Genomic DNA, 20,848 nt, shown 5'->3' with positions numbered 1-20,848 from the left:
CCTGCTGGGTTTAGGCTTTATTTGCTGTTCTTTTTCCAGCTCCTTTACATGTGAAATTAGCTTGTGCATCTGAGACTTTTCTTGTTTCTTGAGAAAGGCCTGTATTACTATATACTTTGCTCTGAGGACCACCTTTGCTGCATCCCAAAAGGTGCTGAAGTACCTGTTTTCATTTTCATTTGTTTTCATGTATTTTAAAATTCTTCTTTAATTTCCTGGCTGATCCATTCATTCTTTAGTAGGATTCTCTTTAACCTCTACATATTTGTATTCCTTTCAAATTTTCTCTTCTGAGTGATAACAAGTTTTAAAGCACTGTGGTCTGAAAATATGCAAGGAATAATCCCAATCTTTTGGTACTAGTTGAGACCTGATTTGTGACCCAATAAGTGATCTACTCTGGAGAATATTCCATGTGCACTTGAGAAGAATGTATATTCTGTTGCTTTGGGATGAAATGCTCTAAATATATCTAAGTCTTTCTGGCCCAGTGTGTCATACAAAGCCCTAGTTTCCTTGATCTTCTGCTTACACAATCTATCAATTGCTGTGAGTGGGGTGTTAAACTACCCTGATATTATTGTATTACTATCAATGTGTTTCTTTAATTTTGATATTAATTGGTTTATATATTTGGCTGCACCCAATTTGGGGGCATAAGTATTTATAATTGTTCGATCTTCTTTTGGATAGACCCTTTTATTATGATGCAACATATTTCTTCATCTCTTACTACAGTCTTGGGTTTAAAATCTAGTTTGATATAAGGATGGTTACTTCAGCTTTGTTTTAATGTTCATTAGTATGATAAATGGTTCTCCACTCCCTCACTTTCAATCTGGAGGTGTCTTTAGGTCTAAAATGAGTCTTTTGTACACAGCATATTAATGGATCTCATTCTTTTTATCCAATCTCTTGCCCTACATCTTTTGATTGGAGCATTTTGTCCATTTATCTTCAGAGGAATTATTGAAAGATATGAATTTAGTGCATTGTATTACCTGTAAAGTCACCCTTCTTGTAAATTGCCTCTGTTCCTCTCTGGTCTTTGTTACTTTTCACCTCTCTCTTCACTTGAAGCATCTTCTTTAGTGTTTGCCAGGCTGGCTTAGTGTTCATGAATTCCTTTAGTTTTTGTTTGTTTTGGAAACTCTTCTTTCCTTCTTCTTCTTTCCTTCTATTCTGAATGGCAGCTTTGCTGGATAAAATATTCTTGGCTACAAATTTTTCCCATTTAGCACATTGACTATATTGTGCCAGTCATTTCTGGCCTGCCAGGTCTCTGTGGTCAGGTCTGTTGCCAGTCTTGTTTCTACTCTTCTAGCAGCTTTTAGAATTTTCTCTTTCTCAAAAAAAAAAAAAAAAGAATTTTCTCTTTCTCTCTGAAATTTGCACACTTCACTATTATATGTTGAAATGTTGATGTATTTTTACTCATTTTTAGGGAGGTTCTCTATACCACCTAGACTTGAATAGCCTGCTTCCTTCTCCAGGTTAGGGAAGTTCTCCGCTATAATTTGTTCAAATAAACCTTCTACCCTCCCCTTTCATCTTCTGAAACCTCCATAATCCATATTTTATTTTGCTTTATGTAATCACTGATTTCTCAGAGTCTCCCTTTATGACCTGGTAGTCTTTCTCTCTTCTTTTTAGCTTCCTTATTTTCCAACATTTTGTCTTCTGTATCACTGAATCTCTCTTCTGCCTCATTTATCCTTGTTAGAGCCTCTATTTTTACCACATCTCAATAATAGCATTTTAAATTTCAGCCGGATTAGATTTTAGTTAATTTCTCCAGTAAAGGATTCTCTAGTGTTTCAAGCCCAGCTAGTTTATAATCATTGTTTTAAAATCTAGTTCAGGGAGGCCCCGGTGACTCAGCAGTTTAGTGACTGCCTTCCATCGGGGTGATCCTGGGGTCCCGGGATCAAGTCCCACAAGGGCTCCCTGCATGGAGCCTGCTTCTCCCTCTGCCTGTGTCTCTGCCTCTCTCTCTCTCTCTGTGTGTGTCTCTCATGAATGAATAAATAAAATCGTTTAAAAAATAAAATAAAGTCTAGTTCAGACATCTTGGAGATAGGAAAGATGGCGGAAGAGTAGAGTCCCCAAGTCACCTGTCCCCACCAAATTACCTAGATAACTTTCAAATCATCCTGAAAACCTATGAATTCGGCTTGAGATTTAAAGAGAGAACAGCTAGAATGCTACAGTGGGAAGAGTTCGCACTTCTATCAAGGTAGGAAGATGGGAAAAATAAATAAACAAAAGAAATCCAAGGGGGAGGGGCCCCGTGAGGAGCCGGGCTAAGGCCACGTGGGGAGTGCCCCCAGGACAGGAAAGCCCCAGCCTGGAGAAGCAGGAGCTTCACCAATCTTCCTGGAGGGAAAGGCACTTGCAGGGAGTTGGAGCAGGATCCCAGGAGGGGAGGGGATGCCCTCAGGCTCCCAGGGACAGTAACAGAGCACCTGTGCCCCGGGGAGAGCACGCCACACACCGTGGCTGAGCTCCCTAAAGGGCTGCAGTGCTACCTGGCTGGGCCTGGGAGCAGCTCGGAGGCGGCGCTGCGCGCGGAAGAAGCTGCGCAGGCCTGGAGCGCGATTCAAGCAGTGTAGGCCCCGGAGCCCAGGTCGCCGGGGGACACAGCCCAGGATCTGGCGCTCCCCCCCGGGACAGGCAGAGGCCAGGAGGGCACAGAACAGCGAGGATGCTCCTGCTGCCTGGCGCCCCGGCCCCAGAGCATCCAGGCCCCTGGGACTGAGAGCTGTGGTGGTTACTGTGAGAGATGACTCCAGGGCTAAGAGCTGGTCTCCGCCACTGTTGTTCCTCCTGGGGCCTCACAGGATAAACAACCCCACTGAGCCTCACAGTGGCCTCACATGATAACTCCCACTGAGCCATGCACCAGGCAGGGGGCTGAGCAGCTCCCCCAGGTACTCACACCTGAGAATCAGCACAGCAGGCCCCTCTCCCAGAAGACCAGCTAGACGGACAGGGGAAAAGCAAGTTATTGACCAAGCAGCACTGGAAAGTACCAGGGGAAGTCAAGGGATTTACAGTATATAGAATCAGAGGATACTGCCCCTTGTTTTTTGTTTTCTGTTTGCTTCCCCCACTTTTTTTCCTTCTTCTTCTTTTCTTTTTTCTCCTTTTCCCAATACAACTTGTTTTTGGCCACTCTGCACTGAGCAAAATGACTAGAAGGAAAACCTCACCTCAAAAGAAAGAATCAGAAACAGTCGTCTCTCCCACAGAGTTACAAAATTTGATTACAATTCAATGTCAGAAAGCCAATTCAGAAGCACAATTATAAAGCTACTAGTGGCTCTAGAAAAAAGCATAAAGGACTCAAGAGACTGCTTGACTGCAGAATTTAGATCTAATCAGGCAGAAATTAAAAATCAATTGAATGAGATACAATCCAAATTAGAGGTCCTAACGACGAGGGTTAACGAGGTGGAAGAACGAGTGAGTGACATAGAAGACAAGTTGATGGCAAAGAGGGAAACTGAGGAAAAAACAAACAAAAGATCATGAGGATAGATTAAGGGAAATAAATGACAGCCTCAGAAGGAAAAATCTACGTTTAATTGGGGTTCCCAAGGGCGCCAAAAGGGCCAGAGGGCCAGAATATGTATTTGAACAAATCATAGCTGAAAACTTTCCTAATCTGGGAAGGGAAACAGGCATTCAGATCCAGGGGATAGAGAGATCCCCCCCCAAAATCAAGAAAATAAATTTCAAAAAATAAATAAATTTTATTTTGGGTGACAAATATTTGAAGAACAATACTGTATATTTCTGAGTATTAAGAACATTTAGTAAACTTTTGAAAATATCCTAAACACGAGTCTTTGAGTAGACCTCACAGCAATAATTCTCCTTAACTATTAATAATATATGAATAATCCTAAAAGATCATTGCAGTATCAAGAGAAAATATGTTCAGATTTCATTTTGACAGTTCCACCTTCACCAAGTATTTCTGAGTGCCCAATATTTAGAGGGTCTGTTTCAGTTGCTTGGGATATATTATAAACAAAACATTAAGATTCTTGCCTTAAATGAAGGCTTTTAAAAATTAGCAGAAAGACCCTCACTAGGCAAGGACAGAAAATGGACTCTTCCAGGGTCTCTAGATGTGGCATCCACCTGTTGGAATAAAAGCTGGAAAGGTGATCAGCCAGGCAGGGAGAAGGGAGCCTTTGTGGCTGTAGCATAGACTACGGTCTCCAGTTGATAATGTATTACACAGAGAGGTGTTCTTGGGCCTACCCCAGCAACGGGACAGCAGATAAAGCCTAAGTGCCCAATAATGGGACTGTCACCTGGACTTCCAATGAATGACTCAGACTACTTATGTGAATTCATTTCATCCTATTGGGTAGATGATTTTGAACTTAATAGCAAATCCAATCATAATTCTAAAAGTATATATATAAAAAGGAGTATGAAGGGGATGATTTGAAATATTTTGAGAAACTGAGAAAAAATTCTAAGATGAATGACTTTCTTTATATTCCACCTAATTATAAAAACAGAGCAAACAGTAATCTCTTATTTTCAGGGAACACAGCACTAATTAGTTATTATCCTCTGTTTTTGCAGATGCATCTTGGCAAAGGTGCTGGAAGCTCTAGTGTGTGATGTTCTATTTCCAAAGTTCTAGGTGTTCTTCATTTCCTGATTGAAACACTTCAGTGAAAAACTCAGTATCAGGCTAGAAAGTTGTAGTATTTCAGTTCATATGAGGTATATGCCAGCCCTGATCCCAAAAGGATATGTTGCTAACAGAATGTAGGGATTGGGTCATGAGCAGTCTTGTGCAATGTCTTTAAGAATGACAATTTGGTATGTGATCATATTTAAAATCAGTAGGAAAGGGATGAATTATCAAATGGTATGTGGAATTGAGTATTAATACACAAGAAAAAGACTGTAGATTCTTAGGGCAATTGACATCAAAGGGAGCACTGGATACAGAGGATTTTACTTTGTATGCAGTTAGGATGGTGAATATTTTGCTCTGTCAGTATGATGATGGATCCAGGTAGCAATGCTGGCCATTAGTGTAGTGAAGTCTTGCTCAGTAGCTTGATTCCAGTGTTATCACAGAATAGTCACTCACCAAGGGCATCTAGTTTGACAACTCAGATGTGCTCAGCAGCTGACTTTCCTCCCACAGTTGACAGCACCAAAGAGGGGTGCTTTTGTCAGCAGTTTTACTACTGTGTGTCAAAAACCTAGGCAGTATAAGGACCAGAGTCAGTAAAAATGCCCAAAGTTTCAAATGGAATATTTGCCAGTGTTGAGAACATCCTTAAGTCCTGCACAAGGAGAGCAGCCACATCAATTTTTAGGTCTGCATCATGGCACTGAAGTTGAGTAGTCAGTGTCCAGTGATGCCCACTAGCCTGTCAGTTAACCAGGCCCAGTTCGAGTAAGTTCCATGAATGAAGGGCCCTACCAAGCCAGCAGCTTTGCTTCAGGCAGCAGAATGGACGGTAAGTTTCCTCTGCTACAATTCAACATACAGCTAAGATACTGCTGGGACCAGTACAGCTGTATTCTTAAATATACCATGTACATTTTACACAAGGCTTGTATCCTCTGTATCTTTTTAGCCAGTTAAGATAACACACTCTAAAATTGGAATATCAAGTCAGAAGCTCCTCTGAGTCAGGTGTATAGTGTATAGAGTCCAAGAGTAAGCTAATAGTTGCTTTACAAAAAATATATATACTTGTTAGGGTATCAAGTCAAACTACCCTTTCCCACACTTCCAGGCCATCTCCTTTTGCCAGAAATTCCAATCAACAGAATGACCAGTCACAGAGACTGAAGCCCAAAGTGGTCATTAAGGGCTGTGGGAACTCAAAGGTATCTTCTTTACACACAAATCTTCCTGACTGGGAGAATCCCTTCTGAGTTATGGGAAGGGTAAATATGACATATACCACACTCCTACTACACTTTCATATTTAGAAGTAACCACAGTACACAGCACTGGCCTAAAGGCCTCATTTATTCACAGGGTCACATTCATTTCACCCCCTCCTACTGTAACCCCTGCCCTAACAGCATTTTCTAAATCTAGATCCTTCTTACTTCCACGTAAAGTGGTAAAATTTTGACTTGGGCACTTGTATCCCATAAAACCATAAAAGTTTGAGCCTCTCTTCTCCCTTAAAGTTCCCCCAAATATTTGGGTGGGTGCCAATGAATATATGTCCCCTTTGGAGTCAGGAAAATTTATTTTCCTTGAAACAGCTGATATTGGGGCATAGAGAGGTACAACAAAGCGTGAAGGGAGAGCAGCTTCAACCAAAATTTTTTTCAACTTTTTAGGTTCACTGAAAGCCTTTTAACAGGTGGCATCTATTTCATTACACTGAAGGGAGATTTTTTTTTTTTTAATGAATTCTCTGATGATCTTAGAGAGACTCCTCACAACACCAACCCTTTAATAAGTGTTGTACCCACTGACTGATGTAAGCTTGGCTTACACAGTAACTTTCTACCTCCCCAACAGCGGGATGGCTAAATTATGTTCAAAAGGAAACAGACATGAATATGTGAGAGCTCAACAGAATACAAGCTTACTGCTTGATCACAAAATGTTCAAAAAGTAAAGATATGAACGAGAATTTTGTTGTACATTTCAGGCACCCTGGCTTTTACCTTGTAAAAGCTGTGCCATGTTACAACATGATACTCCAGGTTGTCCTGGGTCATCTCCATTCTATTGTGACAGCATCCTAGTAGTTCATCAGCGAGGTCTCTTGTCATGACTGGGTGTGGCATAAAACATGAAAATCCACAGTCCCAAAGCCCTACTTGGAGCAAAAGGAGACCTGGAAATTTTGTGTGAGTTATTTAAAGGACATGGCTTCATTCAAAAGGGCTTTCCATAGTATCCTAAAAGAATTATCATTCTATGTGTATTCTCTGATATCCTTTCAGGATTGCTTTTTGGATAAAATTCTTCCTACGTTCATATTTATATAGTTTCTCTCCTGTGTGGGTTTCCTGGAGTCAAATGGCTTGGTCCTTCAACCATACGGATTTTCCAAAGTTATTTTATCAATGGGGTTTTCCGCCCTCCTGAATTCTCTGGCAAACATTTAGAGTTGACTTCTTATATAACTTTCCAAATTCATTACCTTCATAAGATTTCTCCCCATTGTGAATTCTCTGATGTATTCTGAGGTTTGATTTCTGGCCAAAAGTTTTCGCACATTTGTTACACTGAAAAGGTTTCTCCCCTGTATGAATTCTCTGATGATCACTAAGGATCGCCTTCCGGACGAATTTTTTGCCACATTCATTACACTTAAATGGTTTCTCCCCAGTATGAATCCTTTGATGCACTCTAAGGGTTGATGTCCGGGCAAAAGTCTTCCCACATTCATTACATTTAAATGGTTTCTCTCCTGTGTGTGTTTTCTGATGTTGAATAAGATGGTCTTTTCTCCAGAAGGATTTTTCACATTCGTTACATTGATATGTTTTCTCACCGCTGTGAGTTCTCTGATGTATTCTAAGGTTTGACTTCTGACCAAAAGTTTTCCCACATTCTTTACACTGAAAAGATTTCTCTCCTGTGTGAATTCTATGATGATCTCTGAGGGTTGACTTTTGAACAAAAGTTTTCCCACATTCGCTACATTTATAGGGTTTCTCTCCTGTATGAATTCTCTGATGTCCCCTGAGGGTTGACTTCTGGACAAATGTTTTCCCACATTCATTACATTTATAGGGTTTCTCTGCTGTGTGAATTCTCCGATGTGTACTGAGGTGTGACTTCTGGGAGAAAGTTTTTCCACATTCATTACATTCAAATGGTTTCTCTCCTGTGTGAGTTCTCTGATGTTGAATGAGATGTCCTTTTTGAAAGAAGGATTTACCACATTCTTTACATTTATAGGGTTTTATCTCAGAGTGAGTTCTCTGGTGTACTTTGTGAGCTGATATCTGGTAGGATTTCCTGCTTTTATGATACTCAGAGGATTTATCCTCAGTTTGTGTTCTTTCATTACACACCAATGGGTTCTCTTCTGTGATAATTCTCTGAAGTTGAGTGAGGTGTGACTTCCTGTTGAAATTATTTCCACTTGCATTACATTCATTTTGTTTCATAGCCATGTTAAACTTACTATATTCCTTAAGAGCTGACTTCTCACAGATGGATTTCCCATATTGGTTAAAAGGAGAGCATTTCTCCTCTATCCCAGTTCTTTTACAGTCAAAGATAGTTGTTTTTTTGTTTTCCCTACATTCATCTTTATAGGATTTTTCTCTTGTATGAATACTCTTATGTGTAACACAAGTAGCCTCATCATAGAAGGCTTTTCCAATTGCATTATATTTAAAAGCTTGCTCCAACGTTTGACACTTTTGATTCTCAGGAAGATTTTCCTTATAACTAAGAGCTTTCCCATTTTTATTATATTCATGAAATTCCTCTTCAGTATGAGTTGTCTCAAACTTAATTTTGAAAGACAAATTTTCACATACACTATAGCAATTTGTTTTTTTGGTTAGGTAAGTTCTACTATTAATGACAAATTGGGAAATTTTTTGCAAATTTACTCCCCACGAGTCATATTTATGGGACATTTTTGTTGAAACAGGAGCTATGTGCAGATTAAATTGTTTTCCCCAAACTTCCTCTTCCTCTCCAGTCAATGGTTTATTATTGATGAGTATTATTTCCTGCAAGTGTTTATCTTTGATTTTCTTGTTCCTCTTCATCAGGTCATCATCTCTGTAATCTTCTAAAACAGAGATAAATTGAAAACATCTTAAGAATCTTACATTTATTATGGGAGGGACCTATAGACAAATAACCTATATTGCATTTTGTTTTTTCGTTTTCCAAGATTAAATAATTTATGTGTGTGTGTGTCCTCACCCTTCTTTAAAAAACTTATTGGTACAGTGAAAATGAGAGAGGAAACTGGTAATAAATACCTATCTGTATTTGGATTGTGATAAGTTGCCCTTCCAACTGAGGTGGAGAAAGAATAGAAATTAGACTTTATAGGCGTGGTTATTTTGAGCAACAGGAAAACCAGATAATGGGATGAACACAACAAAACTATATAAACTTAAGTTCAGCAACAAAATAATTAGGAGATAATGAACACTGATAGATTAGGACCAACAGGGGAAGAGTTTGCTTTGAGGAAATATATTATAGTCCTATGCTACCTAGGATATACTGATAGACTACTCAAGAGTCTACTACTTCCAATTTGATATCTCTTATTTCTATTCAATCCTTCAACATCAAATCAAAATTGATTTCAACTTTCCTCATGATTAAATGAAGCAGCTCAGGATCTAATCCATCTCATAGTAATAAGTCATGGAAGTACAAACAAATATAAAACTGACAAAAGGAAAATCCTTCTTGCAACTAAATTAGATTTGCTGCTCAATTCTGCTTTGGTACCTTTATTTTATCAAAATTCAATGATAAGTGAACCTGATCATCTCATCCTAAATTTCCACACTTTAATTTGATATGAGGAGTTCATGTATTTTATGTATGCATGTATATATGTAGGCTCTATGCCCAGTGTGGGGTTTGAACTCAAGACCTTGAAATCAAGAGTTGCATGCTCTACCAACTGAGCCATTGAAGTGCTCCGAGGGATATGATTTTAAATGGGGTATCATGGAAGGCTTTACTGCAAAGACGGCACTTAAGAAAGTCAAAATAATTTATGCATTATAGATGGCTGTCCTTTGAGATTTTTAGGAGTTGTAAATACCATCTACTATTTTTGGTTCATCTCTTCACTTTCTTAAGTATGAAACATAATTTATATCTGCATAAAACTTATATGTGCAACTTAACAGTACAGAGTTAACACTAGTGTAATACAAAACAATGTCAAACTGAAACCAATACTACACTGTATGTTAACTTGAGTTAAAAAAAAAAAAAAAAACATGCCGAGAAACACAACACAAAAATGGCTCTGCAAAAATCCCTATTTATCTCTGCCTAGTTACAATTCTTCATGCTTAAGAGTTGACTATGCTTCTAATATTTATGTAATTGTTTCTTTGATTTTTTTTGAGGTTTTACCATCAATGTATGAATTCCCAAAAACATAATTGAGTTTTGCATTTCTGACATCTACACAAATGTAACCATACATGCATATTTACATTGTTTGGTTTCTTTTAAGATTATGTACCTAATTTTCCCTTAAGGAATATAACTCTTCATCTACTGCTGATGAACTCAATTTTTAACAAAAACAAACAATATTTCCATAAATATTGTTTTATTCATCCTAGGGAATACAATCATGCCTTTTGGGAGGGCATATAGTTAGGAAAAGAATTCTTTGCTCACAGGTTATATAAAACTTTAACCTGACTTGGTAACACAGGGGTTTTACCAGTTTACATTTTCCATCAGAAAGATTCTTTAATATTTCATATCCCCATCAGGATTTGGCTTTGCCATATTGTTAATCTCATCTCGTACTGTGTTTCTCCTTTTGCTTTGTATTTTATTTTGAAATCCATGAAAGCTAATGAAAGCTTGAACATATTTTCCAAGATTTAATGGCCATTTAAAAGTTCCTGTTCAGTCTTCTGCTTATTTTTCAATTGGGTTGCCACCTTTTCCTATGTTGACTTGTGAAAGTTTTAACATTTTCAGGATACTAATCCTTTCAAGGATACTTGTACTATATACCTATTCTGGTACTCTGTGCTTGTCTTCTCATCCTTTTTTTTTTCTTCTCATCCTTTTAATAGTATCTCTTATAAACAAAGTTTTCAATTTTTATGTAGTCAGGTTTATTAATCATTTTCTTTTGATTGGTGCTTTTTTGGTCTTTGAGCCTAAAAGAAAAAGTCTTGAAATACAAAGGTGTTTATTCCTAAACTGACCTTCTTGAGGTTTTTTTTATTTATTTATTTATTTATTTATTTATTTATTTATTTATGATAGTCACAGAGAGAGAGAGAGAGAGGCAGAGACATAGGCAGAGGGAGAAGCAGGCTCCATGCAGGGAGCCTGACGTGGGATTCGATCCCGGGTCTCCAGGATCGCGCCCTGGGCCAAAGGCAGGCGCCAAACCGCTGCGCCACCCAGGGATCCCACCTTCTTGAGTTTTAAATACCCCAAGAGAATTCTGTCTGCTAGTGCTTAGTAACTCACCTAGGTGGCTCTGGTTTGAGAATTCTTCCTCCAACAACCAAGGCTCCTCTCCTTGCTCCAACTTGAAGATTACTGCTGGTTTAAAAATGCAGTTCCCTGTAGACAGAGAACAATGGAGTACTTAGGACAGATGATGAGCTTTTGGTTTCTTTTCTTTTCTTTTTTTTTTTTTTGAGCTTTTGGTTTCTTAATTGTAAAAAGATACAGCTTCAGAAGTAGCACCCTGAAGATCCTGATTTAAAATCATCATGTGGAATTGACAACTCCTCTTAATTCTCAAGAGGCTTAGTTAATTTTATACTCCTGAATGAAATGCCTCAAAGACATTACAATCTAAATATTCATATATATTAGTGCATAAAAAGGAAATGCCTTCAATATGGTGTGATGAGGGTAAGTTATATTTATATGCTCACCCACTGAGACTAGGTTGTTGTAGTTCTCCAGCATCACATCTCTATATAGGGTCCTTTGCATAGGACCCATTTGCCGCCACTCCTCTTGGGTGAATTCCACAGTCACATCCTTGAATGATATTGATGCCTGTAACAGTACACTTCTGTTCAATCTGAAGGGTTCAAAATTAGGTGACATACTCATAAAAACAATTCTTAACTTTACTGTAAAGAATTTAAAACAAATGAATAGGGCGCCTGGGTGGCTCATTAATTGAGCATTTGTCTTTGGCACAGTTCATGATCCTGGGGTCCTAGGATCAAGTTCCACATTGGGCTCCCCACAGGGAGTCTGCTTCTCCCTCTGCCTCTGTCTCTGCTTCTCTCTGTGTGTCTCTCATGAATAAATAAATAAAATCTTAAAAAAATGAACATAAAGAATGCTTATTTTGAATCTAACTTTAACTTATATTTTGGAGGTAGTCAATGAGTAAAAATGTTTATAACTTAATTTCTATATATTTGTGAGTTCTCTGCACATACTCTAAGTATATTAAACTTTGTTTTAAAAAATTTTTTTAAAGCAAAAATGATAAATTTCCTACAATTTTTATCCAACACCCTAATATCTACCCTGGGCATATTGTAGGGTAAGAGTCAACAGATTATGACCTGTGGCCAAATCTAGCTTGCCACTTCTTTAATAAATAAAGTTTTCTTGCAACATAGCCACCCACCCACCCCCATCATTCTGTACTGTTCATGGTAGTTTTTGTGCTGTAACCACAGAGTCTAGTAATTCTATTGGAGACCTTATGACTATCAAAACTATCTGACCCATTACAGACAAGATTTGCCAACTTTTGGACTATCCAATCAATTAAAGGAAAGACTAAAAACAACAGAGAAAACACAATTAACAGAGAGGGATATACGTAGATCGAAAAAATATACATAATTATCAGCCAAAAGAAAGTTGGTGTGGTTATGTTACTATGAAAACAATAAGAGTAAGAAATTATCATTAAACATGGTAACTGGGCAGCCTGGGTGGCTCAGCGGTTTAGCGCCGCCTTCAGCCCAGGGTGTGATCCTGGAGACCCGGGATTGAGTCCCACGTCAGGCTCCTTGCATGAAGCCTGCTTCTCCCTCTGCCTGTGTCTTTGCCTCTCTCTCTCTCTGTGTCTCTCATGAATAAATAAATAAAATCTTAAAAAAAATAAAATGGTAATTATTTATGATCCTTTTAACAGAAGATGTAAGAAACATAAATTGTTATGCATTTGAAAACTTAGCTTCTAAATACAGTCAATTCTCATTATTTGCAGGTGCTGTATCTGTAAATTTACTTCACTAAAATATACTACTAACCTCAATACTCATGACTTTGTAATATTTATGGACACTTGGAGAAAGGTAAAAAATTTGAGTGTCCAACACATTTTCCCAGCTGGAGCTGAACAGGATAATGCTTTGTCAAATGTTTGTTTTGCAATCTATTTATCATATTCTTTGCATTTTTGTGCTTTTGCTTGGTGTTTTCATTTTTAAAATGCTCCTCCACCCATGTAATGCAGATATGCTGTCTAGTATTCCTGAGTGCAAGAAGGTTGTGATATGCCTTAGAGAGATCAAGGGTGTTAGATAAATTTTGAGAATTAATTATGCTGCTCTTAGCTATAGTCCTTGTTCATGAAGTAATATATTAAATAAGATATTTGTAAACAGAAACACACATAAAACAAGGTTGTATGTTGAATGGTTGACCAAAATGTGACTAGAAACACAGGAACTTAACCTTGTCTTTACTCTAGAAGCAATGATTCAGTATTTGCTAATTTAGTGATCACAGCAATTTTATAGAAAACCCCTGAGAATAGTAAGAATCAACTATATATAAACAAAGTTGATAGAAATGAGAGATGGATCCATAATTAATTATAAATAATTTTAACACAACTCACAGGGCAAGGTGACTGAAAACACCAATAGAGATTTAGAAAGGGGTCAGCAGCAGCCAAGAGGGAAAATCTGGTCTGCTCATTTTTTTTTGTTTTGTTTTGTAAGTAAGATTTTATTGGAACACAGTCACATTCATTTGTTTATATATTATCTACGACTGCTACAGCACTACAACCATAGAGTTCAATATTTCCAAAAAGACCGTATCTCCCATTAAGCCTACTATCTGACATTTACAGATGAAGTTTGCTGATCACTGATACAGAAGGTTTAAATGATATAAATAACAATTTGAGTAACTGAAACATATAGGATAACCTAATTATAACAAATCATTTTCTGGTGCATTTTGCGTATTGGAAATAAAAACAGTAAGTCTCATCAAATTAGAAAAGACTACAATCATACAGTGTAGCTCTGGGTTTTAGCTCAGATGTAGAGAGCTGAAAAGAGCAATACTATCATCCTTACAATAAAAGCAAAGGTAGGCAGGTTGAAAAATGAAGGTTTTTGGTTTTTTTTTTAATTCATCAGAGAAATAAAACGGCTTAACAAACAATTTGAATCAGGAGAGAGACAGGTATCTTTAGGGAGAATCAGGACCTGCTTGTTTGTTTACTGGACCATATGCTACCAAACTTCATATAAGATGAAAGGAAGATAAAGCTAGAAAAATATTAACAACCTGCTAAAGGCCACATGTGCACAAATGTTAGAGTATGAAGTCCCTGAGGAGGTGGTGTGTGTCACAGACATAGTGTGATTTCTAGCTTTTCGTGAAATTTTCTCCAGGAACCTAGTCTGTTCATAGAGATGACTGGGGGAGAAATTGAAGGAAGTCCTTTCCTGCCCCATGTGCTACTTGCTAGTGTAGGGAAATAATAGTCACTGCTTAAATCCACTCATACATATATAGATATATTGCTTATTTAGGGAAAGGTCAATAAAACAAATAACTGTGTAAGGAGCCTCGGTGTCCATCGAAAGATGAATGGATAAAGAAGATGTGGTCTATGTATACAATGGAATATTACTCAGCCATTAGAAACGACAAATACCCACTATTTGCTTCAACGTGGATGGAACTGGAGGGTATTATGCTGAGTGAAATGAGTCAATCGGAGAAGGACAAACATTATATGTTCTCATTCATTTGGGGAATATAAATAATAGTGAAAGGGAATAGAAGGGAAGGGAGAAGAAATGGGTAGGAAATATCAGAAAGGGAGACAGAACATAAAGACCCCTAACTCTGGGAAATGAACTAGGGGTGGTAGAAGGGGAGGAGGGCGGAGGGTGGGGGTGAATGGGTGATGGGCACTGAGGGGGGCACTTGGCGGGATGTTATTCTGTATGTTGTTATTCTGTATGTTGGCAATTGTTATTCTGTATGTTGGCAAATTGAACACCAATAAAAAATAAATTTATTATTAAAAAACAACAACAAATAACTTAATGTATTGGTTGTGTCCCCTTGCACATAGTTTTCAAATGTTGCCCAGACCCATCTACTTTATCTCTCCTAAGTAATAAAGTATCTAAATGGTGAGATGTAAATTCTTAGTGCCTAAAACTGAGGTTAAATTAGAAGATAAGCCTCAGAGAACTGTCATTATTTGACTTGTCTTGTAGCTCCCTGGAACATCCCACTCATATAGCTGTCTTCATTTCACATAACTCAAAGCTTGCCCACTGCATACAGCATTTTCTCTGGGGAGCATGACATTAGTTAAGAAAGAAAAAAACTCATGAGATATTGTTTACCATCATAGCTACCTCAGGCAGTTTGTAACAATTAAAGGGAACAACAGTCTAATTAAAAAGCTTAAAAGGAAAAGCTGAAGCATGATATATATAGAAGGGGCTTTGAAAAGCTCAGACATCTCTCTGGGAATCTACAAGGTGGCACATATGCCCTGGGCTATGAGAAAGTACTAAACTTGCTTCTCATTAACCTTGTGGCTCTGTGAAAAGTGAAGGTGAATACAAAATAGTAAATGCCAGGCTAACTGTTGAAGGGATGCCCCAACATATGCATCTTGGCAAAGATTAGAGCCTTACCGGTTACATGAACTTAAGGAAATTATTGTCCAATTATTAGCTGACTATTTAGCTAATAGAGTGGAGACGTCAGTGGCCAGACATGACAAAGAATATAGGTTGTACAGAATCCATTCAACAGAGTCACTAAACAAATGACAGCTGTGGTGGAGTGATATTATGATGATAAATCAACACAATATATTTTAAATGTCAAGTTTTCAACAAAAATTTAAGACAAACAAATGAAAAAGTATATGTATAAAACAGTGTAGAAACTGTCTCTGAGGAAGTCCAGACACTGGACTTACTAGACAAAGACTTTCAATAAACTTATATACCAATAACTAAAGAAAACCGTACCTAAAAAAAACAAAAAAAAGGTATAAGAACACATTTTCACGGAATAAAGGATACATATAGACAGAAAATAATATATATATGATGAAAAAGCAAGCTGAAATTCTGAAATAACAGAATTTGAAAATTTGAAATCCAAAATATGAAAATGCAGTAATAGAAGTGAAAAATTCACTAAAAGTCTTAACAGTAGATCTGAACATGAAGAACCAATTTTGAATATAAACCTAGTGAGATGATACAATCTGAGGACAGAAAGTTAAAAGCAGGGAAAATGAACAAAAAGCCTCAGTGACCTGTGGGAAAAAATCAAATATTCAAAAACAGCAATATCCACATGAAAGGAGGAGGAGGAGAGAGGAAAAGGGGCAGAAAAACAGAGTAAATCTTGAAAGCAGCAAAAGGGAACTGACATCACTTTTAAATGCTCCTGAATAAAGTTAACAGTTGATTTGTCATCAGAAACTGGGGAGACCAGAAGACAGTGGTATAACAAATTTTAAAGGATGAAAGGAAAGTCTATCAATCAAGACTTCAACATTCAGCAACAGTGGAGAAGAAATTATGGAAGTCCCAAAAAAACAAGGACTGGGAAAATCTGTCACTAGTACACCTGCCATATAAGAAACATTAACAGAGAAGTCATTCACTTTGTAATGAGAATGCATTAGATAATAGCTCAAATCAATATGAATAAAGAAAACTATGTAGGTAAAAGTTACTACACAGCTGAAAATACAAAGGGCTCTATAAGCATATTTTTTTGGTATTTATTTTTCTCCTATATGATTTCAAGAAAACTGCATAAAGCAGTAATTAAAAATCTCACACAATGCATAAAAATGTAATTTAGATAATAACAGCACAAAGAAGAAGGGGATGGAACTATAGAGGAGGAAGGTTTTAGAATATTCTTGAAATTAGGGATCCCTGGGTGGCACAGCGGTTTAGCGCCTGCCTTTGGCCCAGGGCACGATCCTGGAGACCCGGGATCGAATCCCACATCGGGCTCCTGGTGCATGGAGCCTGCTTCTCCCTCTGCCTATGTCTCTGCCTCTCTCTCTCTCTGTGTGACTATCATAAATTAAAAAAAAAAAAAGACTTAAAAAAAAGACTTAGAATATTCTTGAAATTATAAGTTGGTATTCATCTGAGTAAGACTGTCATGGTTAAGATGTTAGCATTAAGATAACAACTAATGGAAAAAATGCAGTAAAGTCACAAGGTAATTAAAATGGTACACTAGGAAAATAATAAAATGGTACACTAGGAAATATTAGTTCAATAAAAAAGCAAAAAAAAAACTGAAATATAAAAACAAAAAGGACTTGTCATATACTGAAAAGAAATGTCTAAATGGAAGACATACATGCTACTTATTGGTAATCACATTAAATGTTAGTGGCTAAATACTTAAAAAGTGGAGACTGGCAGAATAGATTAAAAAAAAAAAAAGACCATTATCCAATTATATACTGTCTGCTAGAGACACTTTACATTTAAAGACACAATAGCGTGAAATTAAGACTGGTGAAAGATATACTATGTAAGCAGTAACCAACAGAACCCTGGACTGCCTATATTAGGAACAGACAAAATAGACCTTAAGGCAAAAATAGGAGAGAATAAGGACATTTTATAATGGTAAAAGCATCAATACATGAAGACAATATAATAATTATAAACATACCTAAAATACAAACACATGAAGAAAAAACTAATAATTAAAAAGACAAACACTTCAACAATAACAGCTGTAAATTTTAATGCCCCACTTTCATAATGGATAGAACTACTAAATAGAAAATTAATATGGGAAAAGCACACTTAATACTGTATCAATTAGACCAAGACAGATACAAAGATAAATATCTACAAGACTACCCAGGCCAACACCTGTGGCATACACATTCTTCTCAAGTACACATGAACACTCTCCAATATAGATTACACATTAGGTCACAAAACAAGTCTTAATACATATTAAAGGTTAAAATTATATATCTCCTATGATGAAAATAAAATAAAACAAGGAATCAATGAGAAGGAAAATTGGGAATTTCAAAAATATGTGAAATGAAACAGCACATTCTAAAGAAACCCCCAAAAGATTGAAGAATACTAACAAGGGAATTACAAAATACTTTGAGAGAAATGAAAATGAAAACACAACATACATCAAAAGTCATGGGATACAGCTAATACAGTACTTATTGGGGAAATTTATAGCTGTAAAACCTATATTTTAAAAGATCTTAAATTAGAGGCACCAGGGTGGCTTGTGGTTAAGTGTCTGCCTTTGGCTCAGGGTGTGATCCTGGGGTCTTGGGATTGAGTCTCACATCAGGCTCCTCGCAGGAAGCCTGCTTCTCCCTCTGCCGTGTCTCTGCCTCTCTCTCTGTCTCTCATGAATAAATAGGTAAAATTTTAAATTTTTTTTTTAATTTTTATTTTATTATTTATGATAGTCACAGAGAGAGAGAGAGAGTGGCAGAGACACAGGCAGAGGGAGAAGCAGGCTCCATGCACTGGGAGCCTGACGTGGGATTCGATCCCGGGTTTCCAGGATCGCGCCCTGGGCCAAAGGCAGGCGCCAAACCGCTGCGCCACCCAGGGATCCCCTAAATAGGTAAAATTTTAAATAAATAAATAGATCTCAAATCAATAACCTACTTGTACACCTTAAGCAACTGGAAAAAATAAGTGTGAACTAAACAAACTAGCAGAAAGAAATAATAAAGATTAGGGCAAACAAACAAACAAAAATAACAGAATAACAATAGAATCAACAGAACAAAGCTGGTTCTTTGAAAAATCAAATGAATTGATGAACTTTTAACAACACTCAAATTTGCTAAAATAAGAAATGAAAGTGGGGGATGTTACTACCAACCTTTCAGAAACAAAAAGGACTATCAGAAAGTACTATAAAAAACTGTATACCAACAAATGAGATAGCCTAGAGGAAAAGGACAAATTCTTGGAAACATACAAAGTACTAAAGCTGACTCAAAAAGAAATAGAAAATACGAACAGATCCATAGGAGACTGAATTAGTAATTAAAAACCTCCCCATAAAGAAAAGCTTACTGATGACCAGATGGCTTCACTGATGAATTCTACCAAGTGTCTAAGAAGAATTAACATAAATCCTTCTCTAACTCTTCCAAAAAATAGAAGAGGGAATCTTCTTAGCTTATTCTATGAGTTACTTTGAACTAAAGCCAGACAAATCATAAGAGGGCATTAAGGATCAATATCCTTTATGAATAAGATGCAAAATTCCTCAATAAAATATAAGCAAATAGAATAGCAGTATATTAAAATGATTATACACCATGACTAGGTAGGATTTATCCCAGGAATATGAAGGTGGCTCACTGAATGAAAATCAATCTATGTAACATACTACAGTAATAGAATGAAGAAATAAGCCACATGATCATCTCAGTTGATTACAGAAAAAGCATTTAACAAAATCTAATACCCTTTCATGATAAAAAAAAGAAAAAAAAAACACTCAACAAACTAGGAATAAAAGAGAACTTCCTCAACACAATGAAAAAAGCATTTATGGGGAACCTGGCTGGCTCACTCAGTAGAGCATGTGACTCTTGGTCTCAGGGCTGTGAGTTCATTGTGGACATTGGGGGTAGAATTTACTGGAAAAAAAAAAAGCAGTTATGATAAACCCAGAGCTAGCATCATGCATAATGCTAAAAGACAGGATGTTTTCTTCCAAAGATAAAAAATAAGACAAGTATGCCTACTGTAACCAATTCCATTTATTACACTGGAAGTTCTAGCCCAAGCATATAGGGAAGAAAAAAAAATCAAAACTGGAAAGGAAAAACATATCTTGTATATATGTACACAAGTCTTGAATGTTAATAGCAGTACTATTCACAACAGCCAAAAGACAGAAACAACCCAAATGTCCATTAGTTGATGAATGGATAAATAAAATGTAGTATATCCTTACAATGAAACCTTGAGAAAATTATGTTAAGTGAAAGAAAGTCACAAAGTCCAAATATTATATACAATTTAACTTATTTGAAATGTGCATACTAGGCAAATCTATAGTAACAAAATTAGTGGTTACTTTTGGCTGGAGTGGGGAATGTTGGGATGGCGGGGTGATAGCTAATGGTACATTTTTTTTTGGTTTTGTTTGTTTTCTTAGGTGATAAAAATATTCTAAAATTGATTGTGATGATGACTGTACAACAGCTAATAAACTAAAAATCCACTGAACTGTATATTTTAAACATATGAATTGTATGGTATGTGAATTATACCTCCATAAAGCTAAAAAAAGAACACAAAAATAAGATTATTCAGATTTTCTTATGCTTATTAAAGAAATTGAATTTATAATTAAAAACCAACTACAAAGAAACCTCAAGGCCAGGTTGCTTTATTGGCATATTTTCCCAAACATCTAAGGAAGAATAACAGCAATCTTAAACTCTTCCAGAGAAAAGAAAATGAGGACCTGCTTTTTATGAGAGCATAATATTGATGCCAAAACTCAACCAAGACATTACATGAAAGGAAAAGTTTGGGCCAATTATCTCTCCACTAATGCACATTCAAAAATACAAACTGAAATATAAAAAAATTGAATCTAGAAACATATTAAAGGACAGTATTTTATGACCATGTGGGAATTATCTCAGGAATCCAAGATTAGTTAAACATTGTTCACCTTGTTAACAAAGAATAAAGGAAGAAAATGATATGATCTCACTAGATGTAGAAAAAGCATTTCAAAGTTTAATATCTATGTATAATTAAAAACTCCCAGGAAACCAAAAACAGAACTTTTTTTAAAAAAGATTTTATTTATTTATTCATGAGACACAGAGAGGCAGAGACACAGGCAGAAGGAGAAGCAGGCTCT

The 20,848-nt window shown here is 36.7% G+C and overlaps 1 protein-coding gene across 5 annotated transcripts in view; it reads right to left on the bottom strand.

The window, feature by feature from the left end:
* Positions 1 to 3,680: 3,680 nt before the first annotated feature.
* The window catches only part of ZNF510 (zinc finger protein 510), a 35,345-nt gene continuing 18,177 nt past the window's right edge, over positions 3,681 to 20,848 (bottom strand). For 3 of the 5 annotated variants that reach the window (XM_041742745.1, XM_041742747.1, XM_041742748.1), the window contains 3 exons: positions 11,602 to 11,728; positions 11,186 to 11,281; positions 3,681 to 8,774 (listed from right to left, as the gene is read on the bottom strand). In XM_041742745.1, coding sequence (XP_041598679.1) covers positions 7,081 to 8,774; positions 11,186 to 11,281; positions 11,602 to 11,728 — 1,917 coding nt within the window. In that variant the 3' untranslated portion in view covers positions 3,681 to 7,080. Of the gene's footprint in view, positions 8,775 to 11,185; positions 11,282 to 11,601; positions 11,754 to 20,848 lie in introns of all 5 variants that reach the window. The other 2 variants (XM_041742746.1, XM_041742744.1) reach the window with 2 other exon arrangements.

The sequence above is a fragment of the Vulpes lagopus genome, chromosome 2 (genome assembly GCF_018345385.1).
Source record: "Vulpes lagopus strain Blue_001 chromosome 2, ASM1834538v1, whole genome shotgun sequence".
NCBI lineage: Eukaryota > Metazoa > Chordata > Mammalia > Carnivora > Canidae > Vulpes > Vulpes lagopus.
Note: the sequence above shows the minus strand (reverse complement) of the source record. Positions and strands in the feature narration are given on the sequence as shown.